The 21,344-nt window shown below is 30.3% G+C and overlaps 3 protein-coding genes and 1 pseudogene across 3 annotated transcripts; 2 read left to right on the forward strand and 2 right to left on the reverse strand.

The window, feature by feature from the left end:
• Positions 1–126: 126 nt before the first annotated feature.
• LOC124819553 (GRAS family transcription factor) lies at positions 127–2,214 on the reverse strand. The gene has a single exon (XM_047291103.2). The coding sequence runs from the start codon at positions 1,938–1,940 to the stop codon at positions 321–323; it is 1,620 nt and encodes a 539-aa protein (XP_047147059.2). The 5' UTR covers positions 1,941–2,214; the 3' UTR covers positions 127–320.
• Positions 2,215–5,501: 3,287 nt separating this feature from the next.
• MIA40 (Cox19-like CHCH family protein) lies at positions 5,502–8,454 on the forward strand. Its single transcript, XM_047291105.2, has 4 exons — positions 5,502–5,771; positions 5,876–5,907; positions 5,995–6,120; positions 8,089–8,454. Exons 1-4 carry the CDS (start codon positions 5,672–5,674, stop codon positions 8,266–8,268), a joined length of 438 nt encoding a protein of 145 aa, XP_047147061.1. The 5' UTR covers positions 5,502–5,671; the 3' UTR covers positions 8,269–8,454.
• Positions 8,455–11,369: 2,915 nt separating this feature from the next.
• On the reverse strand, positions 11,370–12,187 carry LOC148191519 (auxin-binding protein ABP19a-like; annotated as a pseudogene).
• Positions 12,188–19,346: 7,159 nt separating this feature from the next.
• Positions 19,347–20,188, forward strand: LOC124837135 (auxin-binding protein ABP19a-like). Its single transcript, XM_047312430.2, has one exon. It carries the CDS (start codon positions 19,358–19,360, stop codon positions 19,997–19,999), a length of 642 nt encoding a protein of 213 aa, XP_047168386.2. The 5' UTR covers positions 19,347–19,357; the 3' UTR covers positions 20,000–20,188.
• Positions 20,189–21,344: the final 1,156 nt, after the last annotated feature.

The raw sequence follows: 21,344 nt of genomic DNA on the forward strand, positions 1-21,344 counted from the left end.
CTATTCAAATAAACTAAGCTCAAATTACTATGAAGTTTTTCGTATACCCCATGTGCAATGTTTCTTTGCTTATGATCTAGATCTAACTTCAGATTTGTAACCGAAGAACAAACAGTAGATGGGAAACTCTGAAGTAGCACAATCTTGTTGACAGTTACCAGTCATTAAAAAGAACTGACAAAATAATTTGCATCCTTCTTTGTTACAAAAGGTTATACAATCAAGAATTTTACATGGTGGAGAAAATTAACAGTGGAAAATCTTTTCCTCACTAGAACCTGTTTGATACAAACTTGTGTTGAATTCCGAGTCATGAATCATCATGATGTGAATGTTGAGCTCTGATCATTCCCATCCAGCTTCCACAAGGTGCAGAAAGAAACAGGTTGCCCCTTCCACCATAGTCCTACACTTCTATTGTCATCTTCAACTTTCATCTCCCAATTAGTATCATACTTTCTCAGCAAAGCTCTACCTCCATCTATTGCATCCTCGCCAAGTACTTCCCCCACAAACCCGGCTTCTTTCATCCTCTCACACCATTTTTCCTTCCCTTCATTCATCTCTCGCTGGTTTGTCAATGCCTTTGCTGCCTCACCTTCCATCACTCTCCTTTCATCACTGTCACGACCCTTAAACGCTGAGCTTGTCGAGTCCAAAAACTTCCACAAGTACTCCACCCTTCGAGAGAACCCCATGGCAAAATCCCCACAACCACTGCAACAACATTCCATGTTGTTATCACTTAGTATCACCCCTTTGGGCTCCATGTTCCTCAGCACTTTCAGAAACTCACTCTTTTCATCAGTGCTATTGTGACTTAACTGATGCAGCCTAAACTGCGCACAAACAACAAAGATTTCATCCGGGGAGGTGTCAACACTTTGAGCGCTCAGTGTCTGTAATGGACAATTATCTAGCCTTTTAATCTGCAAATTCACGTTCATTAACTGAGCAAAACCAAGTAATCTAGATGAGAAGTTGTCACCGGGAGGACCAATAGAAAATGGGGTGTCAATTTCAGTGGAAGAAGCCGTGACAACAGTGAGGCGAACCAGTGGAGGAGGTCCACCAGGTCTGCGACTCAAGGCCTCTAGAAATGTTGGCCATTGCATGCCATGAGAGGCTCCAATGTCAAGGATGTGAAGGGTGCGCGAATTGTCATTGTCTTCCCCAAGAACTTGAAGGATGGAAGCATTTGCTATGTTGTTTGGAAAAGAAAACCAAGGGCTAACCTCATAGAACTTGAGTAGTGTCTTTTGAAAGAACCGTGGCTCAGTAGATGCAAAAGTCATGTACCCTGTAGAGGTAGATGCTAGAGAAGACGATAAGTGGTGTGTCAGTGCTTTAAGACCATGTGCTGCAAGCCTGTGGTTAGCATCACCCGTAGGTGAAGCTAACTCATGGAGAACATACAAGAGGTGTTGCACACGGGTCAGATTTCCACCAGTTATGGCTGCAGCACAAGGGTTGAGCAACTGTTCAGCCCACCTTCCTTCCTTCTTGTTGCAGTTATTTGCCACACCCTTAGCAGCGCCTTTCTTGTTCCCACCAGGTTTTCTAACTGTGGTTGTCCCTTCTGCGTCTCCACTATCTGCTTCATTATTCAATGGTTTGCTCTTGATTTTCTTGTGCTTGTGGTTCTGTGGTTGTCCGAGACTTGAATCATCAGTGGCACTTCTTTTCTTGGGCAAATCAGAGAGTGGAAGGTTGTTAGAAGCACAAGGCTCAGGGGGTGTTGTGGTAGTTGCAATGTTGGTGGCATTAGGGGAACTGGTATTAGCATCAGTTTGATAATGGCTGCTTATGTCTTGATCCCACAGTTGGATGTCACTACAGTTATATGGATCGTCTAAGAATGGAGGAAGTGGAAAGAAAGAAACAGAACCTTCAAACCAGTCCAAACTATGATCTGACGTTGGATTTGGTTCCATGATCATTGTAATGGGAGGGGCTGTTGTGAGATATTGAGCAAAGATTGAAAAGGGTTTTGAAAGCTTAGTACTGTATGATCATTGACTAAAAGATAGGAGGAGGGTATAGGACATATGAGCCATAAAGTCTCACAAGTTTTTCCTAAAGAATTTAAAAATAAAGCATGGTGCAGTGATGCTTCCTAGTGGTGACAAATAAGGGAATTTTCTAATTGTTTGTGTGCTGTTCGTTTGGAAGATGTGATGTTTTATTGATGTTTAATATTGGTTACATAGGCAACTAGGAGACGATAATGTCTCTTCTTTATGTTGGGTGGTTAACTTGTTCCTTTGTATTATATGGCGAATGAAATCTGCTTACTGTTTTTGATTTAATTAAGGAATTTCAATGAGTTTGAGGATTGTGATAGGTTCATCCAAAACTCTGGCCGGCACATACTGTTTGACTAATTGAAATTTGGTGAAAAGTTTGTATCTGGCAATGCCTTAGCAACTTTTTGTGCTGTATTTTGTTCTTATCTGTTTTCCTTTTTTCAGTCATCTTCTCCAACTCTACTTTCTCTCTGTTACTGATTCACTCACTCTCTCCAATCGATACCATGCAAAGGAAAATTTGTAGTTGCATCTTCTTAAAACTCTGCATGTCTCAGTCCAGAACTCCAATTTTCTCTTATTCTAGTTCTGTTTGATTAACTGGAACATGATTGATTGCTTTGAGATTATTATCAATATTAATCTTACTATCACTACTGCTAATACTATTCTTATTATTAATATATATATATATTAATAGAAATATCTGGGAATGTAGTTTGGTCGCTAAAAAGTATCAAATATGATCATAAAAATATTAATTATTCTCTAAAACGACGATTTGGCGTAAATAACAAGAACCTGATGCCGTGTTAAAAGTAACGTCCGAAATAAAAATAAAGTGTGCATTTAAAAATACCACGATAAGACAAATCCTTTTCAGTAATGCGATCGAGGAAGAGAAATAACACTTACATAGAAAGTTTAACTATTGTTTAAATATTCGCATACACATTGGTAGATTGAGGACCTTGAGTCAAAATTGCACAGTTTGATAAATACATTTAAATCTGTAAAATTATTATTATAAAATAAATATACAAACAGGTACTAAAATCGTATGAAATTTAAATATGCCTGATTAAATAAACTACGCATCTTGCATTTTTTTTTAAATGGAATCTTTAAATAATGTTTTGTGTAAGACTTAAGGAAAATTAAATATTTGAAAATTATTATAGTTATAAGAATTTTTATTTAAAATAAGAAAATATAATTATTATAAGAGTGAACAGTACTTCAGTTGGTTAGAGTTGTTTATTATAATTTTAAGTATTTCTGTTAGGTTTTATCATATGAAAATATAAGAATAAGATATTTTCATTTTTTTGTATATTTTAGGAGATGAAATTTGTTTTTATAGGGTCTGGGATTCTATACATTTTAATAATTAGAAAAATATATAAATGTGATTAACTATTTTAAATAAAAGATAAAATAGTTTGTTATTTTTATTTAAAGGATTTATTTTAAAGGATTTTCTAAAAATTAAGGTTTGGTGAAGAAAAATTACTATCATATATTATTAGATATATTATTAGATATTTTAAAAGATATTCTTAGATATTATTATATACTCGATATATTTACAAATTAAAAAATATTTTGAGATATCATATTATTAGATATTATTATTAGATAATAATAAGAAAATAAAATGTATTATTTAAGACCTTATCATAACCAATTAGAATAAAAATATTAAGATAAAATATATTATCTAGAGATTTATTAGAATTAATTTTATTATATTATGAAAATAATGAGCTTGTTTTTATAAAATAAATCTAATTGGGTTAGATATGTCTTCTGTTAGATGGATTATTATTAGATATCTTAGACATATATCTTATTTTTATCTTTTATCTTTAGTTAGTTTCTTATTATTCTTTATTGGTATCTTGGACTTAACTCATTTATTTTATTATAAATAGAATATCCTATGTGTATATTGAAGAAAAATTAGTCTCATATAGTTGGTACTATATTAAACACGTGACCATTAGGAAGAGACAAAAACTTTGAGGGTAAAAGTGAAAGTGAGAGTTTGATTGAGTGAAAGCCTCTTAGAGCTTAGGGTGTTCTTGAAAGACATTGTTTATTCTAGGAAAAAAATCTTAGCAGAAAATCTAAGTAAAGAGAGTTTATATTCTTAATTTTTTGTTTTCTTTTTTTCTTTTCTTGTCTTATTTGTATCTATACATGAATAATTGAGTAAAATTGTTGTTTGTTTTGGTATTGTTCTGAATGCATTAATCAATTTATGACGATGTTGTAAGGGAGAACTTACATTCTTTATTTTTTTTTATTTCTTGATTTTTGTTTTCTTGTTTTCTTTTGTATGTGTATTGTTTGATTGAGTTGTTTGTGATTATTATTGAATAATAGGTGTTGTTGGCTATGTTTTTGGTTGGTTGTTGTGATATTTAAACATGAATGTATTTCTTATTGTTGGTGGTATGTGTGCGAGGATTTGGAAAAAGATCTCTTTAATCGCGTGATGCGGGGAAATAATGACTCAAACTAATCATTTGTGATGAACAAGTGGTATAGTATAGTAAGATATATTTGTGAAAAAGCAGTATGAATTTTTTTTGAAATCTTTTAGAAAAGTAAAAAAGATTATGTTTATATTTTTGTAATATTATAAATTGTAATTTAATTAATTATTATTTTTTGCATGAATTTAATTATTTTCACAATAAAATATTTTATTTTTATTTTTTATTATTCCATGATAGTATAAGCAATCATTTTTTTAACTTAATTTAATAATACTGACATCCTGAAATGCTAGATTTTGTCTTGGAACATGTAGATTGAAAAGTTTTTATTCCAAACGTGTATAACGCGTTTCTGAAAATCACTTTTTTATAGGTTTCTCTAAATTTTACCCTGCTCCCCATTCCTTTACCAACATTCCACAATTTAAATTTAAATTGTTGATTGGGGAAATGATTAATTGATAAATAAACAACGGTAATGTAGGGAAAGAGCCAAAAGTCTGATTTAGTTTTTAGCATGTAAGAAAAAAGAAATACAATACTTATGTTTTATTATATATTTAATGACAAATTAATCCCTAAATTTTGTACTATTATATTATATATAAAGGAATACAACTTAGTATCAAATTGATTTTAAACATTAATAACAAAACGACTCTACTAATTTTATATGCAATTGTCACGCTTTTTATATATTTAAAACTTAATCAATTTTATAGACCAAAATGATCACTTACATATTGAGATGAAGGATATTTAAACTTACTTTGAGAAATGAAATGCATTTCTTCATGTTGGTGAACTGTTTAATTTTTCAATATGTTAATTTGAATTATTATTTTTTTAATTCTTAAGTTCCTTTTATCATTTTTATGATTAAGTTGCTTTCATGATTTTACTCTCTCGTAAATTAATGATAAACTATTTATAGTTGATGTTAATTGTTTAAAATGCTAATTATTCATTTATATAAGTACAATTTCATAGAAGACTATAACTAATTACAATTAAGTTTATAGATAAGCAATCTCAGAATTTCACTTTCCGTGTAGAGAGGAGATACCAATTCAGAATTGGCTTCAAAGTTTGAATTTTTAACGCACCAGAAAACCAGAGGTTCAGAAATTAGGATTCACGATGGGTCAAATTGAAAGCGCAGAAGCTGCGGCGGAGACTCAAACCACCATCATCACCACCGACACCTCCAAACCAACTTCCTTGGAATCCGCGCTCGCAGGTTGTTTTTCCGTGTTTCATTCCTCGCGTACTTCAACTGTTTGTGTAAATGTGCGGCTGAAACGAAATCTCAATTTGTGTCGTGTTTTTATTTTAACATTGCAGAAGCTGCAGAATATGGAAGTCAACATACTGAGGTTTGCACTAACTTGCTTTGGTTATTTGCTTTCAACTGTGAAATTGAGTGAATGAATGAAAACAATAGAAAATTCTGGATTTTTCAGTCCATCGAGGCAATGGCTCAGAAAGCTCTCGAATGCCCCTGCATTGCTGATTTGCGAACTGGTTCCTGTGGCTCTCAGTTCTCAGAGGCATTTCTGTGTTTTCTCAAGAGTACCTCTGAAGAAAAGGTATATCTTACTTCATAATTCTCTTTCATTACTGTTAGTGATAGCTTCGTTTCCTGAAGCAAGATGTAGCTACAATTACAAGTATGAAGTGAACTGGTTTATAGCCGTTTGTAGGTCACAACTTCAGCGTATATCTATCTACCTTGATCAGACTTTTAACGTATCCTGTTTGATATTAGATTAGTGAGCTCAACGTTGTGTTCTTTCAACTATTTGTAGTTTTGGAGATTTCTCATTGACTTGAGTGAAAGACAAAGCTAGCTCTATAAAACGAGATAGGTTTGGATAGAGCTTTAACAATACTTCAGTAAACTTTTTGCAGAACAGTCCATTAGACGATGTATGGAGGTCATCTGATTCTGTATAAATGCATTCAAAATGTTTTCATTACCTTACTGTCAAGAGCAAATCCAGACGTGTAATAGACAGCAGCATGAATGCATAAATTTTATACTAGTTCATTTGAAACTTGAGCTATGTCCAATTACCCCTTGCAAATTGCAATGTGTTCCACTCTACAATAAAGATTACAAGTATTTTTATTACTACAGAAGTTATTTGATACAAGGTTCACACCCAAAAGAGTGGATATCAAATAAAAGTTTCTTGTTCTAGCGATATAATTTCTCAACAGTGAAGGATACACAGAATATTCACTCTCTAAATTGTTTAGAAGATGAACTATGTCTAAGAACTTAGAAGCTTTTTTCTGATTTTGTCACAAGCACGCAAAAATCACTTGTATTTTGGATACTTCACTTTTATTGCGTGGGAAAACTTCCTTTTATAGACGTCTAGAAATGAGCATTGCAGGTTGCATGCTTTAGAGGATCTTCTATTATAGCTTTATCAAAAGATCACGACTTTATGCTAACATCTTTTACTATTGTAGTACAAAGAGATGTGTAAGCCACATTCTTTATCTATGTAAGGTTTCGGCTTTTTGTTGACAATACCATGTTAATCATATGACATCAATGAATCTTATTTGAAAGACATTCTTGGTCAACTTTGTTGTCATTAGACTCTACTACAATGTCTAATTCTACTTGACTTTCTCTTGAACACTTCTTCATCTTCATAAGAATCTTCTAGACTTGCACACTTTGTCTTGCTGAACTTGCGTTCGATGCTTCTACAAGTCTTTCTTTGGTCTTGTGTACATGCATTAGCAATACTTGCATTTTGTACTATGCCGGTTACGTCTTATCTTCATAGGACTTGCATCTAGAGCTTTAAGCTCGTCTGTCTTATCAACATATTGACATTTTGATCATACTTTAAGATACATCCATTTAGCATATTGCATGTCGTCTAATACCTGTTTCACACTGAGCAGATACATTAGATGTACCGATTAATTTAATTATGATTAAAACATGGGTGTTTTAGACATAACTTTAAGATTAAGACCTACGTCTTATCGTAACTAAATTTGTTTGTCATATTATAGAGACATGACTAATTATAGTATATAAATGAATATAAACCTAATTTTATAATTAAGATCCACTTTCTAAATATGAGAGTCTATCTTAGATCCATTAAAAATGGTCAGTCACCAAGTTATGTATATACCAATCACAATGGTACTAGACGTGAGGTATCTTCGAATCTCATGTCAATTAGAAATATGACTACATTACATAATATATAAATAAATATAAACCTCATTTTTTACATATTGGTTTTCATTTTTTACATATTGGTTTTATGAGATTGAGTTAAACTTAAATTTATTCCTTTACATCCTTAAAATCTAGCTATAAAGATTATACGTGCTCTTTCAATATAATGTTGTGATTAAGAATTTAGTGTAATGTGCAAGTCTGTCTTACTGAAAGGTCGCATATACTCTGTAATAGCAATTAACAACCACTATGGGAAAATTTAAAGTATTATTTTTTTGAATCTTGATTTCTGTATTATTGTATGGGTTGCTATGTGAAATTTGTTCCATATATGTAGGGCTCAGACTGCGTACATCCGTTCATTGCTCTGCAGAGCTGCATCAAGGCCAATCCAGATGCATTCTCTAAGGACATTTTAGGCGAAGAAGAAAGCAATGAGTTGGGGCCAGTCCTAGAATATGAAATACTTCCTCCCAGATGGGCTAAGGAATCTGAAAGACCAAAATCCAATCTTTAAGGGAAAAGTTGGACTCTCGTTCGGCAATTTCTTGGAGAAGGTTGTGTTAGATTAATAATGAATTTGTATTAGTGTTGCCAGCTTAGAAAAGTGACATGATGTATCTCTTCCACAAAATGCTTCATCTCGTGCAATGGCTTTATACCACAAAATATAATTTATTTTCTATATAGTTTTGGGAATACACTCAAATGCTTGCATCTTTCTTTCTATCTACTGGAAACCTTTAAAAGAGAGCTTCTTTCTGCTTCTAAAAAATACGTCTATATGCAAACTACCCAAATTTTAAACTCATCCCTCCTTTCGATCTGTTTAAATTTTAAAATAAAAGGAACTTAAGTAATATTCCGATGCTGAAAAGATGCATAATTTATTTTTTCATGCATGATAAAATCTAAATAATTTTAACCACTGCAGCATGTTGTTTTTGTCTTTTACTTTCTAGTTTTTAAGGGAGAAGAACCAAACTACTTAAGAGTCGATGTCTCACTTCACTCCTCAGAATTCTTCATAGGTTACTTTTTCTAAGACATGATCAACTTTGGTACCAACTAATAAACATTCATGTGTGGTCTTACCACACCCAATGATATCTTAGAAGTCGAAATATAAAAATCGCGACTGGAAAAGGTTTCAAAGTGACATTGCCTTTAAAGTGAGAACTAATGGAGAAAAAAGACTGTCCTTGAAGTGAGAAATAATGGAGAAAAAAATCTGCTAATTATCCTTAATGTTGTGACAATGTAATAGTATTGTATTATCTGCTTGAATTTTAATAGAGTGGATTAGATAATTACTGACTCCAAATGAAGAGCGGGTACATCTTTACTTGTTTTATGTTCATATTTTGTTCTACGATTTGCTTGCCTTAAGGTAGGAGTCGTGTAAGTTAACAGTTCAAAAGTAACAATGCAATTATTCAGTGATGTACAGAAATTGGTCCATGAATTGTTTATAATGCACTAGCCATGTGCATTAACATTGTTCCAAAATAACAATGTTTGAGAATACAGAAATCTAAGTGCGGCAGTTTGGGAAGAGCATGGACATCCTTCATAATGTCGCAAATAAAAAGCCTTAACTTATTCTGAAACTTTAAAGTTTGGAATGCTTGGGAAAGGCATCAAGCAACAAGATAACTAAAACATCAATTTACCAATACCATCAGCAATTTTCATCTGCTTTTTTATGATGCACATAGCAAAAATGAGCGCAAACCTGAGACAAATTGCAATGAAAAGAGGTGTAGGGAAAAGCATGCCTGTTGATATAAAGAGCGAGATCCAGAGATGAATATGCGTTCAAGATCAATGACTCTAACATCCCTGAGCTGCTCGCTTGCAATGCCTATTGAAAGAATCTTGTGATTAATTATTTAATTAGTGATACAAGTATTGCATTTCTGCTTTGGTGATCTCACATGTTAATTAGCATGTTATCTTGCAATGTGTTTTCATTTGTCTTTTAAATAACATATTATCCAATAATTAAACTTTTCATGCCGTGTTTTACAGTATCTTCATTTCCATATTGTTTGTAATAAGCGATTAAAAAAGGATCGGTGGACGTGAGGGAAAAGTGATTTAGATAAGTAAATATGTGAAGTAATGAATGAAAAGAAAAAAGGAATATTTTACATAAACTTGTACAAATAATTGATTTTATATTCCATATAAACAATATATTATGTTCTACAAAAATTTGATTATTTTGCTAAAATAAGATAGATAAGTGGTTTTTTATAATTATAATTAATTATGTGACGTCATATATATTAATAATTTTTTATTTTTTTATTTTTATTACAATTGTTATGAATACATTTGTAAGTTTGGTAGTCTCATTATTTTCTTCTCTGGCTTTCTATGTTTTGATTACTTTTACATTTATTGTTATCAGCAGTCAGCTGATATTTTCAACAATGGTCATAAAAGGTAAGTAATCATCATCTATTAAATAATTATATAAGTGTTAGGATTATAAGGATGGATTATGTGAATCGGTTCCTAAAATATTAGGACGGGTCGAGGTCCGTTGGCTTGTTTAGACTTTTATTGCATAATTAGTTCACTTAAAAAATTTAATTTATGTAATTAATTTAGTTAAATACACCTACTATTTAATTTCTAACTTTCTTGTACTTAAAAATTAAAAATGATAAAATTGTGAATATTATTTGTTTTAAAAAATAGATAATATAATTTATTTTTTTATTAATTTTAATTAAATAATGTAAAGTTATTAAAATATTACATTCTAAAATTTTACATTCTAATTACAAAATAAATAATTCTTTTATGTAGATTGACCTAAATTGATATACAAGGTTGTAAACCAAATATTACATTGAATATACTAAAAAAATTAGTTTGCATTTTTTTATATAAAACGGATTGGACCATTTCACTGAACCAAAATAGAACGAAACAGGTCAACCCACATTGCTAATTTGCTACTCCTACATGAAGTCATAATAAATGAAGGGTGCCTAACTCATCACTACAACTTTAATGCAATTAGTAAAGAGTATTAATGTAAGGACACTCAACTTAACTTATCAATATAATATAATAATTTTTTAATATTATTTATATTTAAATTAATATAAATATAATAAATTTAACTATATACTACTGAGTGATTTATAGAGTAATATAAATATAATACTAAAAGGACACCCTAAACCATACTTTTAACATTTGATTTTAGGTTTTGATTTTCTTTAACAACCGAAGTTTAATGTTTTTCATTATTTAAAAAATGTCACCATATTTTTATAATTTTCCTTTTCTAGAAAACAAAACCTATAAGACGATTTTGAAAAGGTTTTTTTCAAGGCATTTATTGGGTGAAACATTGTATACCAAAGTTAGCCTTAAGAATTTATGCATGTACCATGATATTTCTTTATTTTATACAATCATACATTACTACTTTATTTCAAAAAATTATTTTTATTAGAGAGAGTATCAAATAAAAAACAGATGTGAAAAAATACTTAAATTTTATAAAATCCGTAGTTGTGAAACAAACAAAAAAAGTCAAAAGATTGATCATTTTGCAAAGTGAGAAAACAAACAAATGTACTCATACTATGCCAAAACACATCTTAATACAATATCATTATTTTAGAAAACTGCAAGTAACAGAAATTAACGTTGACATAACATAAATAAGTAACTTGATCAAGTACATGATCAAAACCTCGAAAGGAAAAAGACAAGGACACAGACAACATTATCATGGACAATGATTAGCAACAAACTTTAGGAATCAGCAATTCCTATGCCACCAAAACGAGCCTTAAGCTTCTTCACTTGTTCTACATCAAGGAAGGTAGTTTGTGCAATCACGTCAGAAGGTAAGCTGTTACCAAACAACAAAAGGTCAAGAAGTTGTGCTCCAGGGTTTGCACTACTGAAAGCCAGATAAGCAGTGGCTTTATCGTTTCCAGAATTCACTTGAAATGCAGTTGTCCTTGTGGGAAAACCATAACATCTCCTGGTTTCAGTGTCTTCGAATAAAGATGAAATGGTGTCATAAAACCAGCAGTGATTTGACCTTCCGCCAGTATCAAAAGTTCAGTAGCTCCAGGGTGTGTGTGCATTGGGATTGATCCACCTTTTGCTATGTCTAACCGTGCTGCGGAAACACCAAGACCATTCAAACCTGGAAAATCAGTGACAAATGCAGAGGTTAATGCAGCATTGAAAGTGTTTGTGGTGTTTCCCGCAACCAAGCCAGAGAACACAAAGTCATCATCCGCCGTCACTGTGTTAGGTGGTTTGCACTGATAGCCTGAAGGAGTATCTGGACCCTTTAGGTCTGCTACACAGAAATCATTCACAGCAGCATAGGAAGTGGATGAGAGAAGACTGAAGAGGAAAAGAATCTGAGTTATGTTCTTCATCTTTCAACTTCGATGAATGAATTTGGTGTGACGGTAATGTGAAGTTGGATAGCTATTTATAAAGCTTTTCTTACACGTTTTCAAGGTACCTGGCTCTTAAATCCTCCACGAAAACCCTTATACTCTTAAAACACATAATAAAATAATAACATTTATATTTTTTTAATTAATTCATTCTAATAAAATTGCATGTGTAGGAGCTGCATAATTACATTTTGTACACTGTACATTTTGTTCACTATTCTCTCGAAAACCTTTAAATTATTTTTTTTGTAATAAATTATATTAAGTACCTGTAGTTTTGAATAGAGGATGGTTTTCATTACTAGTTAATGCACACTTCATAAGCTATTTATCTTTTGAAGGATAATAAATTTTAGTATTTACTTTCCATTACAATAATTTTGTTAATTATTTGATTGAATATTATTCACGGTAACTGTTAATAAACTTAAATTTATTGACAGACTATTTAAATAAATTTTTTATTTTAATTTATAAACAAAAACATCCGTCAATATAAATACAATAGAAAATGTTAATGGTAAAGTACAATTATTCTTATTGATAAAATTCTTTTGTTAATAATTAATTATCACAACTATGAATAATAGTCTAATGGATTCTTTTTATGTTAAAGATATATGAATGAAGAAAAAAGAAAAAGAACATAAGAAGAAAGAGGAAGAGATGATGTTAGTATAGTGGTAAAGATGATAGGTTGAGCGGTTGTCAAAGTTAGAAGGAGGTTAAAGAAGAAAAAAAAAGAGAATAACAAAAATAGTAAGAGGATGAGATCCTAAAAGATAAAAATGACTTGAAAATGATGGTAATATCATTGACAATCAAAAGAAAAAAAAAGATAAAAAAACAAAAAAAAATTATAAAAAAAGAAAAGGACTCAATTGTGTATTTTTATACAAATTTTACTCACAAGTATTTATCAACAAAAATAATGATGAATTTTTGACTATCAATACTTCTTAACAATACATCCATAGATAAAGTTGATGAACAATCACTTTATTAACCAATTTTTATTTATCAGTAATTTGTTGATTAACACGATTTTTATATAATTTTTTGTTATTATACGACCGATAATTATTAAAATTTAATTATTTCTAATTAAGCTTTAAATATCACCACCTTATTATTCAATTTAATGCATAGGGAAGGGTAGGTGGACTGACATCAGGTTCAGGTCCATGAATGTGAAAAAAACATGTTAACTTGGATATTTTAGAAAACTTAGAATTTTTAAAATTATACTTTATTTAGTTAAAACTAAAATTTGTATACAAATAATCCTTATATATCATTTAAAAAACGTAAAAACTAATTTAATATTTTAAAATTTTATGTATTTAAATGTTAAAATTAAGATTTATATATACATACAAATCCTTCTTTATTATCTTGACATCAACCATAAAAAGGACGAGCTTCGTAATTAGTTAATAATATATATTAAACTCTTGTTTTTTGCCGAATGATAACTCCTATTGTAATACATCCTGATACAAAAATGCAAAATTAATATAGTCCTCAAAACAAGGTTAGTTATATAAACCAACTTATTATGATCGTCTTTTCTTGTTGGTCAACATTTAATTTACTTGGTTATATTGATGTATATATTAGATACCAACTCAATTCTATTTTATACAAGCACTAATATCCGGCCATCTAATGTGCATATAGTATAATTGAAATGAATTATACTTAAATAAGGCTAACTCATTTATTTCTTAATATAGCTTTGTTTAAAATAAATGAAGATATAATTACACGCATGCACCCCTTGATCAAGTTAAAACATTAGCAAACAACTTTACTATATTTCCACTCCTTACTTTCTATCTACCATTCTCATGCCTAAAAATAATTTTCTCAACCAAATGTAAACTATGCAGATACAATTATTTTCCATTTTCACGTGAAATATGTATGATGTTTTGTTCAATTATTAAAACTATGACAGAAAAGAAGAGGAAGTCCATCTTTGGTCCATACGCTGGACAATGAAGGGAAAACCCATGCTACCAACTTAATTATATTTTATACAACCAGCACCTACATGCCAATACTGCATATAACACATGGCAGAAAACATTCAAGTGCATCATAAGATGGAATGAAATGACATCTTTTGCTACTCTAGATAAACAACATCTACACTTATCAAACAAAACTTCTCACAACAAAACGACTAAAGCTGCACGTTATTTGGAAAAGATTTTCTTAAAATCATTACGGCTTAAATAAAATACACTAAAAGATAACAAAAACCAGTATCCTAACACTAGTAAAAAATTAGTTTTTAACGCGTTATACATGCTTAGGTTTTGTAGAAATCGAAGCGTATCAAAGTGTGGTGATATTTTTTTAGTTTTAGTGAAACTATATACTTTGATTGTTCAAGAACCGATGCTTAAAGGGAGCTACTGCCTTAGTTCTTTCACCAACTAAGGCAGAAAATCCTGCTAGCCTCCTACAAATCAGACTTTTCACCTGACAGTCTTTTTGAAATAGTGCTAGTGCTTCTGTTCTCTGACCAACCGAGATAGTAGTGGTTGACAAAAGTATATGGAACGTTCTATGCAGAGGTTGTCATATTATGGCAGGACATACTGCTTCGTTTCCCTAGAGAACCGAGACAGTATGTCCTACCAAAAACCCCTGATTCACGACGTTCTAAGTTCAATTTGTCACAGGCTCTACTTCTTCTGTTGCCTTTTAATCGAAGCAATATCCCCTTGTATTAATTCTATCCAACTATCCAAAAAACTTCTATCTCCCAATTTAAATCATTTCACTATATTTTGAAATTTTCTTAATAATTTCATCACACCAATCCTTACCATAAATAGCTTCAATTTCATATGTGACAACATCTATGCAATTATGTTAAAATCTTATTTCATGTATACCCAATGTCCTTTTCTCTTCAAAAAATTTCTATAACTTTCCATGTCAACTACTGTAACATCTTCAACATATGTGACCAAAATAAATTCCTCCACACTACCCATTCAATTACGTAAACAACCCCACATCATATATCAACTAAAAAAACAAAACCATCGACCAACATCACTATACCAAAAGAGAACCAACTACATCCATCAACTAATCAAGGATATTTTTTCATGATCCTACCAATTTTCCAAATCAGTTTGCAAACATATATACAATCTCGAAAACTTTACTATACGTAAAACCTATTAATGTATCAACTTTCAATGAAATGTCCAAGGACTTGTAAAACAAAAACAGCCACCAGAGTACCATAAATAAAGTCCTGCATATTAATTTTTCCCTTTCAAAATTTCACTGTGTTACACTACTCCATTCAACTATCTCATCTTCACTAAGTAAACAATATCAGAATTTTGTTTGTCTAGAAAATATACTACTATACTATAAGCTCATTTCTATGTATTGAACCACTAAAACGATTGCATCATTACAACAAGTAACTCTACACTTAATCCTGTACTAAAAACAACATGCATTCTAGAGTATTGCTTTCATACTGCAGGAGTGATTGGTTCAAATCCAATAGTAGGTAAGGTGTAGTTATAACTTATTAGATACCTTTGATTGTGGTATCTAATAAGCTTTTCTATTTACTTTTTTCTTTCTTTTTTCTTTTTATTGTTTTCGGATATTGGGACGCATCAATTTCAACTTGTTATGAAATAACATTGATAGCCTCTACTCGTGTTCTAGCTGGTCTAAGAGCTAGATTTACTTCAATTGTTTGTCTCTTGCCTTCAACCTTATTCAAATTAGTTTTTGCTATTTCAAGAGTCTTTTCCAAAACAGAACCGGCAAACTCAAAACAACTAATATGCAGGACTTTATTTATGGTACTCTGGTGGCTGTTTTTGTTTTACAAGTCCTTGGACATTTCATTGAAAGTTGATACATTAATAGGTTTTACGTATAGTAAAGTTTTCGAGATTGTATATATGTTTGCAAACTGATTTGGAAAATTGGTAGGATCATGAAAAAATATCCTTGATTAGTTGATGGATGTAGTTGGTTCTCTTTTGGTATAGTGATGTTGGTCGATGGTTTTGTTTTTTTAGTTGATATATGATGTGGGGTTGTTTACGTAATTGAATGGGTAGTGTGGAGGAATTTATTTTGGTCACATATGTTGAAGATGTTACAGTAGTTGACATGGAAAGTTATAGAAATTTTTTGAAGAGAAAAGGACATTGGGTATACATGAAATAAGATTTTAACATAATTGCATAGATGTTGTCACATATGAAATTGAAGCTATTTATGGTAAGGATTGGTGTGATGAAATTATTAAGAAAATTTCAAAATATAGTGAAATGATTTAAATTGGGAGATAGAAGTTTTTTGGATAGTTGGATAGAATTAATACAAGGGGATATTGCTTCGATTAAAAGGCAACAGAAGAAGTAGAGCCTGTGACAAATTGAACTTAGAACGTCGTGAATCAGGGGTTTTTGGTAGGACATACTGTCTCGGTTCTCTAGGGAAACGAAGCAGTATGTCCTGCCATAATATGACAACCTCTGCATAGAACGTTCCATATACTTTTGTCAACCACTACTATCTCGGTTGGTCAGAGAACAGAAGCACTAGCACTATTTCAAAAAGACTGTCAGGTGAAAAGTCTGATTTGTAGGAGGCTAGCAGGATTTTCTGCCTTAGTTGGTGAAAGAACTAAGGCAGTAGCTCCCTTTAAGCATCGGTTCTTGAACAATCAAAGTATATAGTTTCACTAAAACTAAAAAAATATCACCACACTTTGATACGCTTCGATTTCTACAAAACCTAAGCATGTATAACGCGTTAAAAACTAATTTTTTACTAGTGTTAGGATACTGGTTTTTGTTATCTTTTAGTGTATTTTATTTAAGCCGTAATGATTTTAAGAAAATCTTTTCCAAATAACGTGCAGCTTTAGTCGTTTTGTTGTGAGAAGTTTTGTTTGATAAGTGTAGATGTTGTTTATCTAGAGTAGCAAAAGATGTCATTTCATTCCATCTTATGATGCACTTGAATGTTTTCTGCCATGTGTTATATGCAGTATTGGCATGTAGGTGCTGGTTGTATAAAATATAATTAAGTTGGTAGCATGGGTTTTCCCTTCATTGTCCAGCGTATGGACCAAAGATGGACTTCCTCTTTTCTGTCATAGTTTTAATAATTGAACAAAACATCATACATATTTCACGTGAAAATGGAAAATAATTGTATCTGCATAGTTTACATTTGGTTCAGAAAATTATTTTTAGGCATGAGAATGGTAGATAGAAAGTAAGGAGTGGAAATATAGTAAAGTTGTTTGCTAATGTTTTAACTTGATCAAGGGGTGCATGCGTGTAATTATATCTTCATTTATTTTAAACAAAGCTATATTAAGAAATAAATGAGTTAGCCTTATTTAAGTATAATTCATTTCAATTATACTATATGCACATTAGATGGCCGGATATTAGTGCTTGTATAAAATAGAATTGAGTTGGTATCTAATATATACATCAATATAACCAAGTAAATTAAATGTTGACCAACAAGAAAAGACGATCATAATAAGTTGGTTTATATAACTAACCTTGTTTTGAGGACTATATTAATTTTGCATTTTTGTATCAGGATGTATTACAATAGGAGTTATCATTCGGCAAAAAACAAGAGTTTAATATATATTATTAACTAATTACGAAGCTCGTCCTTTTTATGGTTGATGTCAAGATAATAAAGAAGGATTTGTATGTATATATAAATCTTAATTTTAACATTTAAATACATAAAATTTTAAAATATTAAATTAGTTTTTACGTTTTTTAAATGATATATAAGGATTATTTGTATACAAATTTTAGTTTTAACTAAATAAAGTATAATTTTAAAAATTCTAAGTTTTCTAAAATATCCAAGTTAACATGTTTTTTTCACATTCATGGACCTGAACCTGATGTCAGTCCACCTACCCTTCCCTATGCATTAAATTGAATAATAAGGTGGTGATATTTAAAGCTTAATTAGAAATAATTAAATTTTAATAATTATCGGTCGTATAATAACAAAAAATTATATAAAAATCGTGTTAATCAACAAATTACTGATATATAAAAATTGGTTAATAAAGTGATTGTTCATCAACTTTATCCATAGATGTATTGTTAAGAAGTATTGATAGTCAAAAATTCATCATTATTTTTGTTGATAAATACTTGTGAGTAAAATTTGTATAAAAATACACAATTGAGTCCTTTTCTTTTTTTATAATTTTTTTTTTGTTTTTTTATCTTTTTTTTTCTTTTGATTGTCAATGATATTACCATCATTTTCAAGTCATTTTTATCTTTTAGGATCTCATCCTCTTACTATTTTTGTTATTCTCTTTTTTTTTTCTTCTTTAACCTCCTTCTAACTTTGACAACCGCTACTATCATTATCACCAACCTATCATCTTTACCACTATACTAACATCATCTCTTCCTCTTTCTTCTTATGTTCTTTTTCTTTTTTCTTCATTCATATATCTTTAACATAAAAAGAATCCATTAGACTATTATTCATAGTTGTGATAATTAATTATTAACAAAAGAATTTTATCAATAAGAATAATTGTACTTTACCATTAACATTTTCTATTGTATTTATATTGACGGATGTTTTTGTTTATAAATTAAAATAAAAAATTTATTTAAATAGTCTGTCAATAAATTTAAGTTTATTAACAGTTACCGTGAATAATATTCAATCAAATAATTAACAAAATTATTGTAATGGAAAGTAAATACTAAAATTTATTATCCTTCAAAAGATAAATAGCTTATGAAGTGTGCATTAACTAGTAATGAAAACCATCCTCTATTCAAAACTACAGGTACTTAATATAATTTATTACAAAAAAAATAATTTAAAGGTTTTCGAGAGAATAGTGAACAAAATGTACAGTGTACAAAATGTAATTATGCAGCTCCTACACATGCAATTTTATTAGAATGAATTAATTAAAAAAATATAAATGTTATTATTTTATTATGTGTTTTAAGAGTATAAGGGTTTTCGTGGAGGATTTAAGAGCCAGGTACCTTGAAAACGTGTAAGAAAAGCTTTATAAATAGCTATCCAACTTCACATTACCGTCACACCAAATTCATTCATCGAAGTTGAAAGATGAAGAACATAACTCAGATTCTTTTCCTCTTCAGTCTTCTCTCATCCACTTCCTATGCTGCTGTGAATGATTTCTGTGTAGCAGACCTAAAGGGTCCAGATACTCCTTCAGGCTATCAGTGCAAACCACCTAACACAGTGACGGCGGATGACTTTGTGTTCTCTGGCTTGGTTGCGGGAAACACCACAAACACTTTCAATGCTGCATTAACCTCTGCATTTGTCACTGATTTTCCAGGTTTGAATGGTCTTGGTGTTTCCGCAGCACGGTTAGACATAGCAAAAGGTGGATCAATCCCAATGCACACACACCCTGGAGCTACTGAACTTTTGATACTGGCGGAAGGTCAAATCACTGCTGGTTTTATGACACCATTTCATCTTTATTCGAAGACACTGAAACCAGGAGATGTTATGGTTTTCCCACAAGGACAACTGCATTTTCAAGTGAATTCTGGAAACGATAAAGCCACTGCTTATCTGGCTTTCAGTAGCGCAAACCCTGGAGCACAACTTCTTGACCTTTTGTTGTTTGGTAACAGCTTACCTTCTGACGTGATTGCACAAACTACCTTCCTTGATGAAGAACAAGTGCAGAAGCTTAAGGCTCGTTTTGGTGGCATAGGAATTGCTGATTCCTAAAGTTTGTTGCTAATCATTGTCCATGATAATGTTGTCTGTGTCCTTGTCTTTTTCCTTTTTGGAGGTTTTGATCATGTACTTGATCAAGTTACTTATTTATGTTATGTCAACGTTAATTTCTGTTACTTGCAGTTTTCTAAAATAATGATATTGTAATAAGATGTGTTTTGGCAGTATGAGTACATTTGTTTGTTTTCTCACTTTGCAAAATGATCAATCTTTTGACTTTTTTTTGTTTGTTTCACAACTACGGATTTTATAAAATTTAAGTATTTTTTCACATCTGTTTTTTATTTGATACTCTCTCTTTTATAAAGTATCGCGCATATAAAAAAGGATTTTTTTTTTTATTTAACTGTGAGTTTTAAAATTTAAGAAAATAACAATTATTTTTTTATTATCAGTGTCCTTTTTCTAATCTTTAGTGCGTGTATATAATTTTTAATAAATAACTTATTTTGAGTTAAACGAATTATCATATTTTTTGATTTCTCAAAACACTTTAAAGAATTAAGGAATTAATTACTATTTTCAAAAAAATTACTCTTATAATTATAAATGAGGTAAAAGTATGATATGAGAAGATAAAGTTAGAAGATCTTATATATGATTTTAACACCTTCTATCAAATAAATACTTGACAGATTTATTTTAACAATATAATTAATTAATAATTTAATTTAATTTAAAATATAAAATACTTAAAATATTAACATAATTAATATTGTTAAGGTACCAAAGCTTTTCGTATGAATTATGAATAAGGAAATGCATGCCATTTCTTTTAGCAGTAAGTTATGTTCCTTTGCACGATGCTTTCTTTGAAAGACTAAATAGCTGTTGTACAAATACTTACTAATTTTACTTATGACTGTTTCTATAATAGAAAAATTTACATGATCTTTTTTAGCATAGTTTTTTTTTTCAATCATGTTTTTTTTATTTATAGAACTTAATTTTAATTCCACATATTTTTAAATATGTTATTTTTAAATGTTAGGACAATAATGTTTTAAGTTATTTATGAATGATAAAGATGGTTTTAGTTAATTTTTGATAAGTATAATAATGTATAAGTTTTGATTAAATAATACATATTCGTAGCTGTTTTGTCTTTTGATACGTGTTTCCTTCTTTTTTTTAACCCAAGAGTTTTAAATAAACTTATAGAATTTGAAATCCATTTTAATATTTTGTTAAACTTAAAAATTTTAATTATGAAACCAAAATAACTATTATTTTTCCTTATAAAATTTAAATTTCTATTAGCTAAATTTGATACTTAAAACATTATAGTCCTAACATTTAAAAATATGTGGAATTGAAATTTAGTTTCATAAATAAA

The sequence above is a fragment of the Vigna umbellata genome, chromosome 11 (genome assembly GCF_029865625.1).
Source record: "Vigna umbellata cultivar VRB3 chromosome 11, Vumbellata_1.0, whole genome shotgun sequence".
Taxonomy (NCBI): Eukaryota; Viridiplantae; Streptophyta; class Magnoliopsida; order Fabales; family Fabaceae; genus Vigna; species Vigna umbellata.